A 23,127-nucleotide genomic window follows, 5' to 3' on the forward strand; every position below is an offset into this window, starting at 1 on the left:
CGTTTCATACTTCTTCAAACAGATGCTTGATAGCCCTTGGAAAATTGAATATGATACAGACACATCACAAATATCAAGAGTTACATCCCTTAGCCTAGGTCTACCTCCTTGGGAACACAAATGGATAATGGTAGAGACATCAAAAACAGAATCATTTGAACCTGGAACTATTATAGATTTGTACAAATGAACACAAAACAGAATAAAAAAAAGAAATATAAAATTTCAAAACATCAATAAACCAATTTTCTGCCTCTTGGTCCAAAGACCCCAGTGGCTGATCCAAGGGGTATAGAGGCTGTATGTCTGTCAACAGGCATATAAAAATTAAAAAGAATTCCAGATTCAAAATATACAAATACCATGTTAAAATTAAAAATACTGTACAAAAAAACTCATTGGCATTTCTCTGTAATAAGGAACACTTATACAGCACTTATCTTTGTATAAAAAGCACTAACTACTTCTCAAAAGTTCAGTAAAAAATATGTACTTTGTAAAAATTCACAAATTGTACATTGGAACTTATAGACAGGCCCCCTTTTTATCATCTTTCACTGGGTCTGCCTACCGTTTACACATATATATACGAGTAACTCTGTATAAAAAGGAGGCACAATTGTTCACTTAACAGAATCAGTAGGCAGCCCCAATGTGGCTAAAAAAGGCGTCATTTCTATCAGTTCACATGAAAAATTGTTCAAACAATGATAACTCAAAGGAACTATATCATTAAATACCAACCATTTTTTCATGTTGGGGGTGGGGGTGGTTTCCACAGCAACCATAAAAATACTTTTATTTGTATATCTGCCTTGTAAGGTAATTAGGAAAATACAAAATTTTAATTCTTTTTTAATGGGTGAGTAAAATTTTTTTCAAAAATTTTGAACCCCAATTTCTCCAAAAATCACAGGACCTCCCTCACCAATAAAATGGTTGGTGCCTTAAAGGATATATTCATTTGTGTTTTTAAACTATGAAAACACATTTCTATTAAAAATGGTGGAATTAAGCAGGTTTTGAAACTCACACAAACTCTATGAACAAGTAGAAATGACAAAAATTGGTATTAGCTGTAATGTACATAAATGTCTAAATGCAACTTGGAATGGCAGTGCTCAACTTAAAACAAAGCTCACAAATCCATGTATACAATAATTTCCTGCCCAAAATAAATACAATGCCAGAAAAATAAAATCCCAAATTACCAATTTTAAACAGGTAAATACATGTATAAAAAACAAAAATCAAACCTACCCCACAACAGACACAAAATGTCATGGTCAAAAATGCCTTAAATTTACACATGAAGTTGCAGTCAAAATATTCTTGTTTCAAGGGTACCAATGTTTGCATTTTTTTTTCAATTTTTGGTTTCTTGAACAAATATAAAATTTTCATTGATGTTTTAGAGGCTATTCAAAAATCCACTCAAAAAATTTTGACAGACCACAAATATTGTTAAGGAAAAATAAAAGTGCTTAACAGCACAGAAATGTTTTTCACACACACACACACACACACACACACACAAATATCCTTAAATTAAAGAAAAAAATCTGCCTGTACTTTTAACCTTAGAAGAATAAAAATTTGGTAAATTAATTTACTTTTGACATGATCCACTAATAAAAATTTTGAATTCTGATCAAAGGGAACTACCACTTGATTTTTATGGGTGGAGGTGCAAGGATCAAATTTAAAATAAAATGCAGGATTGAAATTTTCAAAAAATAAAAAGGCAGGATATATTACTGTCCTAAAAATATGTTTTTTATCAAAAACAAAAAAAACCTATATTTTCTCAATATATTTAAAAAATAAGAAGACAGGATATATTACTGTTCTAAAAATATTTTTGTATCAAAAATTAAAAAAAAGGCAGGACCTATATTTTCTCAATAATAAGTCAGGATAGAAAATTTGATCTTATCCCCATAAAAATTTAAATGGTTGCTCCCTGACAAACACAATCAAACAATAAAATGTATGACTAAATTTTGAATTAAGAAAATGTAGACTTAATTTAGCACAGCTTCTTCACGTAAATTAGAACAAGAACTTGTATGTGTACAACACAAGTTCTACTGTCTTTGAAAATCACACATGTTATCTTGTGTGAAGTATTGTCCATCTAGGGATTTTAAATCCTCCAGGGTTGTTTCCAAGTCATCTTCATTAAAACTTGTATTCTGCTCTAAATCGAGAGAGAGATTTTTCTTGGCAGCCATAAATTCAATGTCATCATCCACTACATCATTAACCATGTGGTCATCAATTCTTCCATGACTGAACTTTCTTTGTGGCTTCATGACCTGTGAACTTGGGTCTGAAATAACCTCTTGTTCATTGAAATTTGAAATGTAATTGGGAGCTTGCATTGAGCTATTTTGCAAGCTTGCTTTGATAGACTCAATTTGAAATGATTTTTCCTTTTCGTCATCAGTCAGAGGTAGATTGTGTCGTACATCATTACTCTGTAACAAATGTTCTGGCAATGAGAGATTGTGTAAATCTGTTGATGGGCGCGACTTTTTCAAATCATACTTGTTGGACATCATTGCTAACTTGTACGAAAACGGAGCTGCGAGCACCTGGTCCGAACTACTATTATGATCCTCCGTTACCACAGCCTCTTTCTGATGTGGTGCATTAAATGCTCCCTTGTTGTTAGGCAACACCCTTTTATCAACTGTACCCTGAAGTTGTGACAATAGAGCATCACTGTAAGATGGGGGAGGCCTCTGTGACGAATGTTCATTTCTGGGTAGAATGCTACCTATACCTATAAGATCTTTCCTTAATTTGCCCTGCTCCCTGGCTTGCATGGAGAGTACTGCTGAGTTTGGCTGAGAGCTGGCTACAGTAACAACTGGTTTGATCAGGGTTACATTACTACTGATCTGAAGTTGTGAGCCTTGAATTGGAACAAAAGACTGACCTGGTCCAACAGCATCAATTGGACTCTGCATAATATTCCGACTTGGGGTCGGGCAAGGCGATTGTAACGGGTAAGGAGTAGATGTTTGGAAACGTGGAGATATAGTCAATGATACCGGACTGAACATATTGGCATCACTAGCAATGCTCTGAGCCGAGTCTGCTCTTGTTGACATAAAACTCGAGTTATATCCTGATGTAACTGATGTGTCACATGTTAGAGTATGAGACACAGGTGTGGGATTGAGTATAGGGCTTGCCCCTACGCTACCATAACCAGGGTCTGAGAATGGTGTCTGATTGGTTACTCTATCGACAGAAGGTTCCCGTCTCTTCATTGTTGAGGAATGTATTGGACTAGGGAAAAGTGTTGGCGTTTGAACAGATCGTCTATCAACAGCAGAACTGGTCCGTTCCACTGATGGTGTTCTCTGTCTTCTACTGACTGGTCTTTGTGGACTAGCAAACTTTCCCTCATCCAGATTTGTAGGTTTTTCAAATCTCTGAACTGACCCAGACTTGTTTGTTTCCATGATTAAATTTTGACTAGCAAGCATTGCACTTGGCAAACTTTGGCTATGAATTGAGATTGTGTTAGTATTTCCCATAGGTGAAAGATCATTTGTAAATGTTGAGCTCCGGTTCAAACCTTCAGAGTAGTCCATATTTTGTTGTTTTAAGCCCAATTTGTCAATAACTTGATTATTGCCATCAAAACTGGAATAATTGGCACCGTTACTTTCAATCTCTGCAGAAATTCTACCCGTTACAATATCTGTTATGAAATCAGCTACATCTTTGGGCAAGTCACTGTCTTCTTCCATCGGTGTGTTTTCATCAGAGGTCATACTAAAACCTGAACTACTCTGAAGAATCCTAGAGAGATCTTGTTCTTGGAGATTTTCAATATTGTTCATATTCTGATGTGATTTAGTAGCTGTTTCATTAACTGACTGAGCTGGTGTTAGTAGAATATGGGTGTCACCTAACTGATTTGCCTGGAAACTCTCACAGAGATGAGTAGAAACGTAAGTGGAGACTATAGCATCACCTGTAGCACAGTTAAGCCGAGGCTGTGGAGAAGGTACTGAATTAGGCTGACTAAACCCTGTCTCATGTTTGTCCATTTTTTGAAGGAAAGTTCTGACACTTTGATCAAGCTTTGATTTTTCCTTCAACAATTGTTGTTGAGATTTCCTCCATGATAAAGAGTTCACCCCAACTGATGCAGATTGGACTATTTTCTGTGGATGATTATTTGTAGGATGTTCTTGCTTATCGAGATCTACCAAGGCATCAATCTCAAGCATGCTTATATCAGGATAATGCTGGCTTCTGCTTTGTTTCAATGCTGATGTTTTTGACATTATACCAGAATATCCTTTATCTATCTCAATTGTACATGATCTGCTTTCTTTCCTGCTGTCATTGTTTTCTTCAAACAGATCCAATTCTATGATATCATTTTCATCAGCAGAATTAAGACGTTTTCTTCCAAAACATCTAAATGGAGCTCCATCAGAGTTAAGGAACTTTCTTTTCCTACCACCAGGTGGCTCAATCTCAGAAGAACATCTGGATCCTGGTCTAGAATGTACTATCTGGTCCCCATCTTCAATTTTAGCAAACTTTGATGGTGTTTCACAACTAACTTCATCCATTTTTCCACCTTGCATTCTAATCAGATCATCAATATCCATTGTGTCCTCATCATTCAAGTTGGGACTTTCGACACTCTTCTTTTTCTCCCAGGATTCTTCGTTTTTCTTCTCACCATCTTTATCTAAGCAGAGTGTATTTGGTCTGGTTGCAGGAGATTTCTCAAGCGCCTTTTCTACCATCTGTGGAACTGGGTTAATTACATAAACTATGTCCCCAGACTTGCCAACAGGAATGAGGCCAGGAGGTATAACCTGTCCACTCTGAAACTTTTCTATCATTTCAGCACTGGCAATTAACGTGTTAGGTGTAGGCTGTTTTGGCATGCCTATGGCAAACAGATTTTTCACGCTAGCAGGCCCATCACCTCTCTCTGCTGGAATAATGAATGATCCAGCAGATGGTAAAACAGACTTACCATCTGCAGTTGAACACACCTGTGGATTGGCAGTACCAGAAGGCTTCAGTATTGATGATATGTTTTGGCCAGTGGTCCCAGTGACATTTTGAGCATCTAAATTCTTTTGTTTGTTTTTAAGTTCAGCTTCCCTTGCTCGTTTTTCTTTTAACAATTCAGAAACAGATTTAGATTTGTCATAAACAAATGGCTCTGATGGCATGACTTTTGTATCCTTTAAAATTGATGAAATAGTAGAGGATGTCTTCACAGGTGAAGCTTTAGGACGAATAGATACAAATCGACTCTTTGAGGATTTCTTAGGTGTGGATGGATTGTTTGAATTTGAACTATTCGTTTCAGTCACTTCTACAAGGCTACTTGCAGAAGAAATTGAACTTGTTGTTGATGTTGAGCATACACCTGTGAAAGATGGTGCTGATGATCTGCATGGTGAAGAAACTACTTTTGTAGAAGATGAAGATGAAACTATAATTGGAATATTTGTCATGGTGATGCTGATTGGTGTTGTTGGAGTGACGGGCTGCTTGTGTGAAGCTACGGCTCGGGAAAATGAGGCAGTAGTCACAGAAGGCATGGCTACTGTAATAGGTACAGAGGTACAAGGTGATAGTAGACTGGATACCACACTTCCTAGAGACGGCCTTGACCTGTTGACAACAGCTGAACTTTCACCTTTTGAACATATATTTGGATTAGCCTGGGATGTTGACTGAATTACAATATTTTGAATATGTGAGCTTTCAGTTTGGACAACAACTCCAGGCAAATTTTGTGCCATTTTGGAATCTTGGCATGAAGTTGGCTGATTGGTTGGAATTGAAACGGACTGAGTTGGAACCTGCAATGGAAGAGGTGCCATTACTTGTGCTGGCAGAGAGGCAACATTCTTTCCAATTTCGGGCAAATTAGTTTGCCCAACTATAATGCCCGTGCTTCCACCAATATTGATATTTGCAGGCAGAATAATTTTTCCATCCACAGCTACAATTTGTTGGGATATTAAGCTGCTATTGTTCACAACGTAAGAATTCAACGCTTTATGTGAAGCTGGGGAAACAGATACTTGATCACTAGTGGAAATATTTGCCACTGAAGTTGCCATGCTACTGGGAGCTATTATCCCACTCTGTACCACTGGTTGAAATGCTATTTTAGAAACTGGTTCAGCACAGTTGGGGGTTATTTCAGAAACACTCACTTTGGTATCTTCGACTTTGACCAATTGGCTGGGACCAACAACTTGTTCTATTTGTTCAAGTAAGTGGGACGGAAGTTTAGTGATATCAAAGTTATTAGGAACAGTAACATAAATCTGACCATCACTTTGTGTCAAACTTATTGGCGGACTCTTACACATATCGGCATTGCCCTCTTTCCTATTGTGTATCTGAGAGAATGGGACAAAAGCACTCCTAGATGAATGGCTGGAAGTTTTGATCAGAGTCGTAGCATCACTATCATTACTTTCTCTATTAGTCTGACCATTGTCATTTCTTGAATTGTCATTGACAGACTGAATGTTTTTATTTGACGGAGAATTGTGCCAGTCATTGGCAGAGATAACGGACGGTTTCCTAATGACATGATGTGACGGACTAGACAGATTGTCAGGATTTATTTCTATAGACACAACACTTTTTTTAATTGGACGGTTTCCATCAACTTCATCAGAAGTCCTCCTTTCGTCTTGTATAATTCTATTCAAAGACCCAATTTCACATGAATCTATTGAAGGAATAGTACCAAAGTCTTTGTTTTGTTCAGTTTTTCTAGCAACACAATTTGTAACTTGAACACTTCTGGCTTGATTAGGAATGCCTTGTGTTATAACAGAAGTTTGGGGGTTTTCTATGAACACATTTTGTATATCTTTTGTCTGTTTATCAATTTTTGGCTCAGATATATTACTTTGCACCTTTTTAATTGATTGCAAAGATGGTTCCTTTTCAACACTAATCATTTCAACATCAGCATCAGAGATTGACTTTGAACGTTCATTTTTCTCACTGTTTTTTTGCTCAACAATAAATGCTTGACTTTGCAGAACTTTCCCTTGCACACTTTTTGACCTCCCAATGTTGCTATCTTCGAACAGCCTTTTAGCGGGAGATTTCATCACATGTACTGACGGGGAAGTGATAAAAGGAGTCTGCCTATCCTGACATTCTTTTAACTTGAGTTCATTTTCCTCTCTTTGCTGCTGAAGTTTTTTCTTCTGCTCACGAAGAAGTTTACCCTCCTGTATTTTCCTCTGAAGAAGCATTTGTGTTTCTCTGCGTCTGTCTCCACCAGTGATATTGGAAAACAAGGATGGCTCTAAAACAGATAAAAAGTTACAATGACACAGTGTTTCACATATCAGTCTAGGTAAGAATCAAGCCTTTGGTGAAACCCCACCATTTTGACAGTGTATTTCTTGTGCAATCAGGCAAGCACTTAAAAGTGTCTGAAGTTCAAAATTTACTCTAGATGCGGCAGCCAGCCTTCTCTTAAATTGCAAGAATCTTGCAAAGTCGGGAAAAGGTGAATGATTTTACAATTGTCAAATGACATATGGTTTGAATAACGCCTGAGTTTCGAAAGGCCTGTCTGCTGCGGTAAGTAAGAGAGGAAACGAACTTCTGCTGTCACGTTGAGCTTGACAATCATGATCAAGGAATAAGAATATTTTTTTTATTTTTGGTCAAATGAGTTACAACATAAGTGTTTTTATTTAGAGCTGGATGATGGCAAAAATCACTGGATATTGGTGTAATATTTCCAGTTATTCTGATTTCCCCAGCCCGTGAATTCTTTTCTTCCTGAGATGTTCCTTCTATTCAAAAACTTAATGAATACACTGTAACATCATTGAAATGCAATGCCATTGAACATTTCATGGGCAGATAACTGTGTCACAATCCTTAATCTTTCATCATTCTAATGAATAATTTTCATATACAGTGATGCAGATATCAAGAAAAAATAATTTAATACAGAGAACACTTCCTCAATTGAAACTATATTGGCATATCACTACATTCTTACATGCATGTTTCAGATATTTCCCATTTTGCCTGATTCTTACATAGGCTTATACCATGTACATGATGACTGATTAAGGAGGTAGATCTAGGGTAAGGGACACAACTCTTAAAAATCATTGGAACGTTTGTATTCAGAATTTTACATCAATCTTACATTTTTGTTTATAAGCATCTAATTAACTTGGATTCATTTTATTCTGCTTCAATGAAAGCTTGAAAGACTTTGGTGAAATTGAATATGTCCCTTACACTAGGTCTACCTCCTTAAAATAACGATGTGCTAGTAATAGGTTACAATTACATTATGGTTCATTAAATAATTCCATTGACAGAGGGATTCATTCAACAGTTACAATGACTTATTGATTGAATGTTAGTTACAACAGTATCAGTTTTGTATGCAGTCTAGTTTTCTTCTCTTCAGTTTGTACGTTTTATATTTTTCTGTAGTGAACTCATCACTACAGAAGTTCTATGGTCGTCATCATGAACTTGTGGATCGTTCAGGTGTATCCATCTGTGCCATGAAAACTGTTCAGCTTTCCTTTCCTTTTCCTTGTATTTTATTCATTTCAATGTCATATATTTCAATGATTAGTTACAGTGACACTTTTTTTTGTAGTTATGTTTCTCAATCGGGCTTTAGAAAATGATTTTATGTTCCAAAATAAGTGCAGTCCATATTATCACCTATTGGTATCATTACCTACACAATGTAATCATATTCTACAATGTGTAAACAGAAAATAACAGACAGACAGTTTTACTATAAAAGACCTGTCAACTGAGAGATATAAGTAAAAAGCAGTGGAAGAGCTGAAAACACCTAGCGAAGGGGAGGGTTGCAATTGTCATGCTGCAGAGTGAGTGATATTAGCCATCTGATTATTTCTAAATGCATAAAGAAGAAGGGGAGAGTTGCATTTGTCAAAGGAGACTACTGTTGGCTTTAAAACATTTAAATGCATTTTCAAGAAGCATCAAATTGAAATTGAATATTTGGAAAAACTAAAACATCAAACAAATTTGGATAAGAAATGAAAAAAAAAGGTCTTTTTTTTTTAAACTGTAATATGAACATTTAAATGCATAAAACAGTAGTATGAGCCAAACGTCATGAACATTACACTTAAATAGTATTGGCTGACAGGTCTACAATAATAAAATCTTTTTAAAGTCATACATGACTTGTACACGAAAAACCAACCTTTAATGTTCTGAATGCCGGCATCTTCCATGGCAGCGATGACAGTGAACGCTGCCACAGATTTACTGTTAACACATAGATTACTGATGAGGTACTCTGCCAAGTCTTTGATTCCCTGGAAGTTAGCATTAAGTAACTTGTGTGCCCATTCACAGACTAATTGGCAGGAGGCTGTGTGGATTTCATCATCTTCATTTCCTGGCTGTGAAGTTAAAACAATATGTATAATAGATTACTGAAACAAGAAGTTGTCAGTCTAAAATTTGTTGTAGGTATTGAAGTCACAATGATTTGTTTATGAAATCATTAATTAAAACTAATTTTACATGTACAACTTACAAAAGATTCCTTATATTGTCTATTGGACTGCCATTAGGTCAATTAATATGAAGCAGGTTTAATCTATAAGAGGATGAGGTTGAATAATCATGCCTTTTACAGTTTTCCATCAACTATGATAAATTCTTTTTCGTATTTTAACAAAATTTTAAAATGGTAGTCATTAACTGACAAAGATTTTGTTTTTGTTAAAGATATGAAACTAAAAAGGATCCTCACTCAATATAACAGGTTAACTTCCAGTTGGACTCAAACTGGACTTTCAGTGCTTCTAAGGTTAAAGTTTAAATCTGTACAGTAATGAGGACTTCATCCTTTATATACTTTGGATTATCTCCCTTATAAGCATTTAACTTCATATATATCTTCATATGATGTCCAACTTTCATTCCAAATCACATCACAAATTCATTGACAAGTTGATGTACATGTAAGTAAAGTTTACAAGGACCACTGATGGATAAATATTCCAATATAACTCTGTAACGGTTTGTAAGAGTACATGTACGAACAAAAATGTCTTAGTTAAAACTCCTATATCACAACCTAACTGAAAATAAGACAATTAGGACAGAATATAATAATAGGAGGTGTGTTATGACTGCCAATGAGATAGTAATCCACCAAATGCCAAGCAACGAAGAATAAAAGTTCTACAGGTCATCAGAAGCTGGGGAGAACATTCTTTCTACTTTAATGCAATTAAAGTTAAGATATTATAGGTGTGATAAATAGGCCTATCTAAATAGCCATACTGATTAGTACAAAAAATCAACATATTACTGAAAATATAACACACAAACATGTAAACTGAGGAAACCACTCTCAGAAAACAGCAATAAGTATTGTGAAATTAAATTCAAGGGGTCATACCAACTACCAATTAGGTATCCATTAACCCAAATTTTTAAACTGATTTCTTTTTTTGTACTTAAACAATACTTACAGTAGTCGTGGGTGCGATCTCCAGTTCTGGTAATGTAGGAGGCTGTACATCAAGCTTCTTTCTGAGCCCTCCATAACAATATGTGCAACAGAGTCAAGGATAAAAATATCGATATTTTTGATAGGTCATAAATAGGTCAAGTGAACATCAAAACAAAAATTCATTCTGTACAAATGACATCAAATGAAAGAAGGATTTATTGTGTAAAAATATATTCTATATTGTCATTTAAAAAAAAAACCTACAAAATACAATTTTAAGCCTTTTTTTCTTAATCAATTTTTATCAGTTGTATTTCACAGGAATACTGTGAAAGTACTTTTATTTGTGGGTACCAATTTTTGTGGTTTAGGGGAAATTGATCAGTTCATAGATTCTTGAATTTGTGAATTTGACAACTCTATCATACAAATGGGGAACTTCCTTTATGTTGAGAACCCAAATTTCGTGGTTTACAAGACCAACAAAAAAATGGTACCTGACGAACAATAATAATTTCACAGTATCAAAAATTGTTAATTTGTCAGTCATGCTGTTAAAAATTTTAGTTATCTACTTTGAAGTACAATTACTTAAAATTGTTTATTCTAATTTCAATTAATTTCAACCATATTAAAAATCAAGAAATTGAGCAGAAGACTTTTTCAATATCTGCAATACACTCAAAAAGATTTAGACAGCTTCGAGCATAAATAATTTGAGCTGACTTTGAACTTAGGTTAAATGACCGGTAATACATGCACAGAATAAGAGATTTTTACGTCAAGACAGAAAATATCCGTATAAGGCTGATAGGACAAAATGTGATGCTTCATTGAGACAATCCAGGGATGATTTAACCAGGTCTACAAACAAAGCAGAAATTGGCAAAATTGGAAATAAATATATAGTAAAAAAAGAATCTGACAGTAAAATCTGAATGAAACAGGGAATTCCGTGAAAAAACGGAAAAAAAAGCATCACTGACATTCAAATCTGGTGTTACTCTGTTCATTGTCAATTCTACTTAAAATTGTAAGCGTAAATCACAGTATAATATGTTTGAGTATCGCGACAGTTTACTGAAATAAAATATTAGGTAGTAAGTACAAAAAAAAACGTTTTTTTACTATATATTTATTTCCAATTTAAGTATCACGACAGTTTACTGAAATAAAATATTAGGTAGTAAGTACAAAAAAAAAACTTTTTTTACTATATATTTATTTCCAATTTAAGTATCACGACAGTTTACTGAAATAAAATATTAGGTAGTAAGTACAAAAAAAACGTTTTTTTTACTATATATTTATTTCCAATTTAAGTACCACGACAGTTTACTGAAATAAAATATTAGGTAGTAAGTACAAAAAGAACGGTTAAAGTTGATGGTAGTCAAGGATATCTAGATTGTCCTCGTTGCCCAAGTCTTCGTGGTTTAACGTTTGGAAAGACGGATTTCATTAACTTCCCAAAGTCCGCTGTACTTAAAGCCTTGATATCATGGGTTTCACAATACCATCTGAAAAAATATAAATATCTATCTATAAGTAAAAATAAAGATCCATGGCCTTTGTTCAATTTTCTGTGAAATAAAATGGCTCTTGTGATCTGACAATAGTGTGCTCAAGTGGGATGACAACCTAATATTGTACATTAGTACATTCAGTGTTTTGAGGAGTTGCTTCTATTACCTAGGACTGCACACTGAAAGTAAGGTTATAGGTAAGTGTGTCAACCATATGAGTCTGCTTAACTGATCCAACTTTAGGGGTAAATATTAGGAAATACAAGCAAGTATATATTTTCTTTATGTTCAACTAAATTTTACCCAAAAGTTTGGTAAACCAGCTTAAAATCTACAGGCCATGGACTACTTGGCGACTGACAATTTTTATCCCAGATTTGTTACTCTGTAGGTATGATTTTAGTTACTTTATGTTCTTTGCAGTGTATGTCTGTTTTCCATGTTTGGTCTTTGTCCCTGGATTACATTCTTTTGATTTCCACTAGAACCTTGGTTCCCTTGATTACTCTTTTTGTCCTTATGCAATATGTATTTTGTTGTTTTGGAGTTACTAGTAACGGTGGTCTAAATCTTGTAGAAAGCCGCTTTAACAGTAGAAAAGTCACATTGCATTCTGAATAAGGGATCCCAATCAACTTCACATCCGGTCATACAAAATATCATGATTTAAGGAGGTAGATCTACGGTAAGGAACATAACTCTTATAAATCATTGAAACATTAGTATTCAACATTTTACATCAATCTCATGTAAACATCAAAGTAACTTGGACTGATTTCATTCAGTTTCAAATGAAGGCTTGGTAGGCTGAGGTAAAATTGAATATGATACAAACATATCACTGATTTAAATAGTTATGTCCCTTACCCTAGGTCTACTTCCTTAAGCATTTACAGTGTTTCATGGTTATTAGGGTATTTTTTGGTCTGTTTGGAAAAATAAATGTGTCTTTTAAAACTTAAATAAACCTTTAAAATATGAATAAAATTGAAGTATATAGATATACATGAAGTTGATTTGTAACAAGCATTCTTATTGGACATTCCCTTTATGCAAATCTGGTTTTTTTGTATAATGTTTTGGTCTGTGACATTATTAACATAGATTATTTCACACTCTGCAATTCTAATAATAATAATAATAAATTATACAAAATGTTAAAATCAGAAACATTGCTTAAAAAATGATTTTGAAATATGTCATTTACAAAACAGTGTACATGTATTGTAATAACGATGTCACAACTAGTGACTTGTACATGCGTGGAAAATAAAATTAGTTTAGCCGTACTTATAATCCTCATAGACATCCTGTTTGGGTAGACATATTTGTTCATCTTCCTCCAGGTGTGATTTTATCCATGTATATGTCTGAGCCTGCTGTGTTCTGTTTGGTTTCTGTATTCCCACTGATGTAGGAGTTCTGAGAAAATAGAAAAAAAATGTACATGTACATGTATATGTGCTGATAACTAGATACATGTAATCTAGATATCAAAGACAAGGAAAAGTTTTAGTGAATTCTTTTTGAAAAATAACAAATTGGCTTTTCGTCTATGTTATCTATTACAAAAACTTCTGTCAAAGATAAATGGAAGAAGTTAGCACAAACAAGGAGAAGTTATCGCTCATTTTTTTTTTTTCATTTACATCTAAAATAGGCCTTGGTTCATTGTATGTTTACTATTAACTCAAACATCTGGTAATTCTGACTGTGATGGATAATATCTACTGGTTATAATCTTCATTGATTCTTCCAACCTTATTTTATTCAAACTTGCCAAAGGTGCAAACTAATGTCGGTCCGAGGTCAGGGACTAACAGTCTCTGACCTAGGACCTCTGAAATTTTTTTTACATGTTACCTAGCTTTTGTTCTTACTTTCTTAAATCTTTGCAGGAGTCCCCTGTAGGTAACTTCAGATACAGAAACAGCTTCTCTACATCTGATAAACTTTTTACTTCACTCTGAAAAAAAAAACCAAAAAAAAAAAACAGTAAAATTGACATTGATTTTTGTAAAATGGTTCGGTACAATGTGCCTACTTCAGCATTCATTCAGACCTAATTTTCAATGGTTTAAAAATTCATGTAGCAAAAAGCAAAAATAATATCTATAAGGCCAAAATAAAAATATATGTGTTTCCCATTTACAAGTACATTGTTTCAAAATGGGATAGGTAGGTATTTTTTTTGTTCTTTTTTGACAGGGTTGAATGAACATGGACATAGTATGTTGACACAAAACTGACCAGTTTGACTTGCATACAATCCATACTAAATCTTTAACTAGTAAATGGGACTGTACCTCAAAAGCATTTTCTGGTTTTGGGGTCAGTGCACGTGTTGCACTCTACAACAAGTGTGTGGCATTTAGGTAATTCTCTGTGGCATATTGTGAAAACCAGCAATGTTTGATGGTAAGCAGGCAAAGAATACTGTTCCAAGTTGTTTCCAAATGCACAGCCAGCAGACTTCTTGTGGCCAACAAGTGTGCTGCCATTGTTGTTTTGGACAGGAACACAGACATATCATAATTTTTTGCTGGATTTTTTATTTTACCCCAAAAAGCGTAAAAAAAAACTATGGGACCAGATAGGGTAAGTCGGGTAATCAAAAACACACCAACTTTTTTGGCCTGATAATCATATAAAAATTCTAGAAAATTTGATTGGCTGTTGTGTTATTGTCTACAAAATCTGATTGGTTGTTTGTTTCACATTGTTTATAACACCGCATTGGTTGGAAGCCACATTGTGATATTTCTCATGCCATTTTCCAGCAACAAATGGTGACCTCATTGTTGGAAGAGTAATCAAGGAAACCAAGGTTATAGGGGTAATCAAAAGAACGCAATCCAGGGACAAAGACCAGACATGGAAAACAGACATACACAACAAAGAACATAAAGTAACTAAAATCATACATACAAAGTAACAAAAGCAAATGAGCAACTCGGATGAAGGCATAAATTTCTGCCATGGCAGATGTTGAATGTCAAGCAGATAAATATTCACAGAGAAAAAGGTTTTATTACTTTTAAAATATAAATATCACAAAACATCAACTAAGTGTAACTTTATATATTTACAATATCTAACCAAACTAGTCAAAATATTTATTGATTCACTTTTTATATCTATTAGATAATAAATTGACATATATGATGTAATAATATCAATATTTCAACAAAGAAGTCATCTTCACATCAAAGCTATTTTTTTTGTTATAAAACACAGATGGCAATATACGTATACCTGAACATGTACATGTATATACATTTTGTACTATAATTTCATGGAATGTAATATAAATTTTGGAAATCTCTCTAATAATCAGATGGGGTGATTCATTCAAAAACCTGCAATTTAATGTACCAAATTCACTTCTTTTTCGTATTCAGAAACAGTTACAGAACGTATAATCAGTCTTAGGCCATACAAAAAAAAATGCCTAAGTTCTCATGTCACTTTTTTTTTCAATTGATGCAGGAGGGAGGCTTTTTTATTTTTTTTTGATCAGTAGCAAGTTTTCTTTTTTTTTTGAGAAATTTCAATGAATTGAACAATTCTGTAAACGTGCAGTGGGTTGAGAAGTTAAATAAAATACTTCATGGCATTGAAACTTTACTGCAATATGAGATGTGGCAAGTAATAAAAGCCATCTCTCAGCCACGAGACAAACTTTTTTAAATGTTCAATGATAAATAACAGCCTCATTCGCATCATACTTTTTACCTTTCTGTTAAGCGCGCAGATGACTCCGTTAACTAAATAAGGGTCAATTCTGGACTGAATATGGAAATTTCCGGTACAGATATCAAATTTATGGATTTTACCGTAATAAAAACCCCAGATGCAGGATTGTTTTTAGGGATGCAGCGGGGCCTGAGAACCTAGCATTTCTTTTAGCCTTATTCAGTTGTGCACTTCCAAGATAAAAATTCTATAGTCACTTTGAGAAAGTTAAATTGTTTTGGATTCAGTTTAAATTGGTTGATTTCAGTGAGAGATGAACGCATGGGTTTCTCTAAAAGATCTGTATACAGAAAGGACTAATGTTAAGTAGCAAATGTAGACCCTAAAGCATCCTTCTGTTCCTTTGGGGTTTTTTCTACAGACATGAATCACCTCCACTATACATTGCACGTAGTGTCTGAATTTTATATGGATTGGTACTAAATACATGTTGTGTACACTTACTACTATTCTGTTGATTGTATTCTGAGCTTCTTTGCTACAATTAGAAAAAACAGATACAAATAAGTTATATATTATGTAATGTCCCCAAAAAAATACACCGTCCATGCGAGACCAGACAGGGCAAATTTTGTTTTCATCATTCTGTGCTAATTTGCAAGTGCCTGTTGTTGTAGAGTAGTAGAGCTACATGTAAACGTATCTGCTTTCTTTGTAAGTTTGTCTCACCCTGAACTATAATCACTAATAAAAACTGAGTATAAAAAGTTGTTAACTCCATAATGCAGATTGGGAATATCATAACCAGTCAAAATAAGGCCAAAATACACATGTACATATGTACATGTACATGTCCATGAATATAATCAATATTTTTATTTTTCAAATTGCCTAAATGGTAATAGGTGATGAAGCTCATTCTTAAATGTATAGAAATTCATCTAAATTTTTATCATAATGACCACATGAGAAACTTTAATCAAAGCAAAAGGCTACATCTCTATCTATTAAAGCTTTTGCAATGTAGTAAAACACCTGCTAAATTAAACATTTTGAAGACCCACATGTTATTTGATTGGAACTCTTGGGACATTATCAAAAAAATCTACTTCTGATTTTAGTAAAACAAGACTCTTTGCTGTACCGAGAACTGCTTTACCAATAAAATTACAAATATTTGGAATGTCCTTTTTTTCTGGGTTATCCTAAATCAAATGTTGTACAAACGGTAAATGAAATTAATTCCTAATCCATTTTATTCAAAAGGGAACCTATTCAATGCTTCACTTGCACTTAAGGTAAATGCCTTACTCATATTAAGATATCATTTTTTTGTTTTATTTCATTTTGAAAATAGACAGATAGATAGCTTTATTTAGATTGAATATCAACATACATTTTTACTATTACATTCATACATCACAAATACATTCACATCACAATATAAATACACTTAGATCATAATATAAATACATTTATACATTACTAAGTTCACATTCGTATTGATACTTAAAATATTACCTAGCCAATAATGTATCTAGGCCAAATGTAAAAATTCAAAGTTTAAGCCATAAAAGTATGTAACAGTTGTTGATATTTAACCTAGGATGGCCCATAAAAACTTTACAGCTTATTTCCAATGGGGTCCTTTATAGCAATTAAGGTTTTAAAAAAATAATGCATACTGCACATGCTCTTTGTGGGAAACACTATAATGTTGTAAATATCTATGGTTCCTCTTAAAAAAATATTTTGCAATCTGTGATCTGGTAAATTAGGATCCATTAACTGAAATTAACCTCTAATACAATCAAATAAGTTGGACATACAACAGTTAACTGTTAAAATAGGCATTTGAAAAAGCACTGAACTACAAAATTAAGAAAATACAGTCACTGGAATGAGTAATTCATTATTTGTCATGAAACTGGGTCACACTGAAGTGAAGGTACATACATCATTGTCATGTATTGGCAACCCGTTTTGGGCAATGACAAGCTATTAATCTAGTCACAAATTTACCTGAGAGATGATTCGAGGCCTTCCTCTATGTGGGAGAACCTAGATTTTGTCTCCTTCTCTCCTACATCACTATTATTCGACGGTGACATTTTGTAAACATTAGCATTGTCAGAAATTTGTGTTGCTTGTTTCGCATTTTGTGGCCAAAAAACAGGATCGATTTGAACAATATCTACTCTAAATGCATCTTGACATGCCAATACACTATTCATGCTGCAAATCACAGCTATGTAACGTCTTCAACGGAATAAAATTTAAAAGTTTTTACAATCAAGCGATTTAGTTTGATCTCCATTGTTGGTATTTTTACTGCGCATGCTCTTTGAGCGAAACGCTCTAATGTCGTAAACATTTATGGTCCCTCTTAAAAAAATTGAGATGTGCTTTACTTACGTTTTCTTTTCTTTTTTCGTATTGTCAATAGATGGCATTGATTTTCAACAATTAATATATTCCAAAAAATTTCAAATACTAAAATTACGACATTTATCTAAATTCATGCTCAGTTCCGCTCTCGATCCCGTTTTCTTTTATCACATAACCGGTAAGGATTTTTTATTCACATTTATTTTTTTACAAGGGCTGAGCGAATATTTCAGATTAGATGCCCTTAATGCCGAGCGCATCGAGCCAAACGATTTAGGCCGGGTAAATTTGTGGAAAATCGATCAAGATTTCGTGCTAAAATATACATTTGTTTCAATAAAACGTGGACACGAGCGCCCCTCCGCCCTATTTGAATCTTCCACTGCGTAATTCAAAAGATAATTTGCATGAATGTTGTGAATTAAAATATGCCAGTGGAAATCAAGTGCCCGACCTAGACTCTTTTCAAAACTCAAAATGTCTATTAAAAAATATGTACAGCCTGGAATCCCGCAAGGAAAGGCTTGATTTGAAATCAGGTTTACTTTCCATTTCACATTATGTTCTAGACAATTGTCACTTATGAGTTGCTTTATAGTACCGTTGGTTTTGCACTTATTCATTCACTTACACTTGTATCAATCTTAAACTTAAACATAGGACAGTTATCTGTTTATAATGTACATGTACTTGTATCAGTAGTTGTAAGGTGGAGGTGTGACATATGTCGAGATGTCCAACGGCTGATATACCAGACAAGCTGCATGGGGCCGAAGACGTCAGAGCTTGTCCCATACCAAAAACATGAGACTTTTCTAGAAAGTCGAAATTCTGTAAATTCAAGGAAATACAGTTTTTTTTTATTATTATTTTATGTACATCAGACAACACTATTGACATGTTTTTCACTCTGTGCTAAATTTACACACCGTCTATTTTTATAAAATTATACAATAGTTTACTCCATGATTCTCGTGATTCAACCATTGACCGTATGAGCAATCTCGGAATACTATCGTATAACCCCTATACAAAAATATTACAAAATGCAGTCTACGGGGACAAAATAAAAAGCTTTTTAGTTTTATTTTTGCAATTGTAAACTTTTCAATCATTAAGCTAAAACATTGTGTGTCGTGAAGCATACATTTTTTCATTATAACCTTACTTATACAACTATGTTCTTTTAAACGATCTAATTCTATCAATATCTAAGTTGAAAATGTTTCATACGATTATACGGAAAATTGATTGTTAAATGGTGGTACATAGTTTCCTTTCGTTGTTATTTTCTATGTGGGTATAATTTTGCATTTAAGGGAAAGACCACCTTTGCATTAAGTTAGGCTCTTCTGAAAAATCATACACATGTAAGACTCATGTAACCTAAAATAAATAGCCTTTAATGCAAAATGCTCTTTTGTAAAATGCACACAGCTATGCGAAATTCGAAATCCTTGAGATATATGTGAATAGCCAAAACTCTTCTATCTGAACATGGGGGTTTGCTATCAAATATGCAGCCCCACTAGTATATAACCACGGGGCTATATCAAGGAATTAAATATATTTAACTCTTTGGTTATATACTAGTGGGGCTGTATATTTGATAATGGGAGCAAACCCCTCTGATTAGATTCCTACATCCTTTCTGTGAAAGAAATATACACGCAAAACAATCATTAGAAATAATAAAGTTACTATTTAAGACTCCGGAAACCCCTAAAAAATCAATGCAACTGTTTCTGTTCATTTTTTGCTGTATACACCTTCTGTAGTTTGTGGCATGCTGTCTTTATACCTGTATTTAAACGAGAGAATTATTACATATGATATGAACACACGATCATATCCTGTGTATTTTCCTACAAAATTAAGTCATCACTACAGAAGTTTTATAGTCGTCTTCATGAACTCGTGGATCGTAACGGTGTATCCATGCATCTGCACCATACATGAAAACTGATTTGTTCTACGTGGTTCGACGTGTCATAGTTGGTCTACACTTGACTTGACTTTTTATGAGCAACTCGGCGAGTCAAAAGCAGAGGACGCTTACCCTTCCAATGCACCTGGTCCATGCTTCCAGTTTTTAGTGGAGTCAGAGTTGCTCATTTACTTTTGTTACTTTGTATGTATTATTTTGGTTATTTTATGTTCCTTGTTGTGTGTGTGTGTGTGCGTTTTCCATGTCTGGTCTTTGTCCATGGATTGCATTCTTTTGATTTCCGCTAGAATCTTGGTTCCCTTGATTACTCTTCCATACTACTACCAATGTTGAAATATCATTATAGAACAGGAATGGGTTTACATACTTTCAAAAATAATTTAATACTTTCAATTACTTTGGAAATTTGTCAAATACATTACATTGCAATTATTTTGACTTTTAAAATGTATTTGGCTTTTTCATATACGTTTCAAAATGTAATAGAAAGGAATTCACCTTTATAACACACTATTTTATAATTTTTTGTTTGACACTTTCTTAATCACTTTCACACCTTTTCTAATTCAAAATAATGTTGATATTTGGGTGTCTAAATATGTCCTCAGGGCACTGTGGAGAGACAATTTTAATGACTGTCTAATGTGGATTAGTAGATTAAACAAAGACCGGAACATAACTAATTAATATGTATCAAATGATCAAAGGTGTGATAACTTTATTAGGTGTCATCCTGGTTTGCCCACTTTTAATTAATGGATTAAATAAACATATAATATAACAAATATGCATTATATATGTGCACTATGTTACTATACAGTACGAAGCATTAAGAGAAAAAATATAATGTATGGTACCATGTCTTGCCGACAACATTTAATGCAAGCAGTTGATGTAATCTGAAAGTTTCTCAGCATTTAATTTTATTCGGCTGCAGTGCGTATGACGTGTATAACACAAGATTAAACCATCAACACCCGAGTTAAGGAACGAAGCAACACAAAAATGTGACGTATAAAAAGTTACATAAAAAAGTCGCGGTAAATAAAGTCACTCTTTATATATAGTGAGGTTTTTAGTGAAAATATCCATTGTAAATTTTAAAAATTTGTTCTTCATCATACCTTTTATATCATTTAATACTGAAATTAAATAATTTTACAGTGTGTTTGCATATTAATGTCTGATAAGTTGAAAGTTTAATTTTTAAATAAAAAAATCCAATTTTCATAGTAGCCATTTAGTTTCTTACTTGTACTTATAAAGTGGCCACATCTACCAGTACATTTGGAAGACAAGTGAAAGAGTAATCAAGAGAACCAAGGTTATAGCGGTAATCAACAAAATGTAATCCAGGTAAAAAGACCAGACATGGAAAACAGACATACACAACAAAGAACATAAAGTAACTAAAATCATACATGAAGAATAAGAAACATTATTGCGTCAGCATTTACAAAAAATATCAATTATGAGCGGCTTGACAATAATATAAACAAGGAGTTAAATGTAAATCCTTGATATAAATAAAGAAAATATTTGCAATCACGAAATATTATACATAAACAATTATACGGGGTTGAGTAGTAACTTAGTAACTGCAGAGAGCAAAATTGCATGTAATTTAGATATACTGTAAATAGCTATGAATGTAAATGAGACCTAATACCCCAACTCACTCTTAAGAAGCACACGATGTTGTATTTTTTTTTTTTTTAGATTTGGCCACTAACAATAATCAATAATAATTGGAAAAAAAATATTTTAACCTTAACAGGCGATATGCTGGGCCATCTATAGCACAAAATGATACTCATTTTCAATACTCTGCATATAATCTATCTTGTTGAATCTGGTTAATATATCGCCCAAGAAGTCACAGAAAATACTACCATAGTTATTATGATTGAAATCAATTACTTACATGTATATAGTTATAATTCTGAATATTCTCTATATATTGGCTCTGCCCCATCCCACAATTGTTATTGAACATCGTTTATCCATCACACTGTCTCCATATGTCTTAATTAATAATGTCAATCACTTGTATGTAATTCTCTGCTCTATCAAAGGGTCTTTTCATGGGAATAAACGATCTTATCTTATCTTCTGACCATGCTGAATAAATGACAATTTATTGGTATCACATGTGACACTGTAATTTGGCAGACGGAAGGAAAAGGAACAGGTATGGTAAAACGCAACAAATGCACCATCGTATAACTGCAGGGAGCAGAGAAACTACCAATATTGGGGTCTCACTAATTGCCGACAAGAAGCGTCAAGAAGCAACAAGAAATTGATATTGTAAGAAGTTATATTATAAAAAAAAAACAATTTGCGCATGCATTGTTGATATGAATAAGCCATTTAAGGTTAAAATACAAAAGATAGTGACAAAAGAATGAAGAGGAAATGATTCTTTGAGCAAAATAAATTTTGTGACTTTAATAGTAAAGTTATACATCTGTATATATACAAATTTAAGATGCTATATTTCTTTGTGGTTTTTGCGTTATACACGTGCTTAGAGTTGACCAGAGTTCCAAAATGATCGTTGTTTTGTTTTTGTTTTGTTTTGTTTTTGCTTTTGTTTTTTGGGTTTTTTTGGGTTTTTTTTCTCAATTTCTTTATTTTTTAATTTTAAAATGAAATAAAAATGTTTAAAAATTTTGAGGCACGTGTTCCAGCTATTTAAGTCTCATCAGTAACGCTTTGCCAAAAATAACAGAATTAAATGCAAATTTAAAAAGACCAAATTATTTCTTCGGATTTTCTTTGTTTTATAAATTTGTAATTTGTTCAATTTTTGAATTTAGAGATATTGAAGTAACTTGTGTTTTCTAATTTTTATTTTATTTTTGTTAGTCTCATCTGGAGCGCTTTGCAAATTTGGAATAGGTTTTTATATTAGATACTTTAAATTCTGAATATATTTTAAGTCTCTAGGTTGGTGGTCAGAATTAAAATTTTCAGTGAAAACCTGTTTCACTGTTTTACCTCATTCAATATCATTTTGCACTTTATTTTTGGTAGCTGGCGAA

At 33.5% G+C, this 23,127-nt stretch overlaps 1 protein-coding gene across 1 annotated transcript; it reads right to left on the bottom strand.

The window, feature by feature from the left end:
• Positions 1 to 1,944: 1,944 nt before the first annotated feature.
• On the bottom strand, positions 1,945 to 18,090 carry LOC148597310 (uncharacterized). Its single transcript, XM_088562934.1, has 8 exons — positions 17,767 to 18,090; positions 16,249 to 16,282; positions 13,929 to 14,014; positions 13,339 to 13,470; positions 11,922 to 12,042; positions 10,542 to 10,619; positions 9,257 to 9,458; positions 1,945 to 7,339 (listed from the first exon to the last, which is right to left on the bottom strand). The coding sequence occupies exons 1-8, from the start codon at positions 17,976 to 17,978 to the stop codon at positions 2,088 to 2,090; spliced, it is 6,117 nt and encodes a 2,038-aa protein (XP_088419060.1). The 5' UTR covers positions 17,979 to 18,090; the 3' UTR covers positions 1,945 to 2,087.
• Positions 18,091 to 23,127: the final 5,037 nt, after the last annotated feature.

This window comes from Perna viridis, chromosome 15 (assembly GCF_037379345.1).
Source record: "Perna viridis isolate PV_CMFRI_1.1 ecotype Kerala chromosome 15, ASM3737934v1, whole genome shotgun sequence".
Taxonomy (NCBI): domain Eukaryota; kingdom Metazoa; phylum Mollusca; class Bivalvia; order Mytilida; family Mytilidae; genus Perna; species Perna viridis.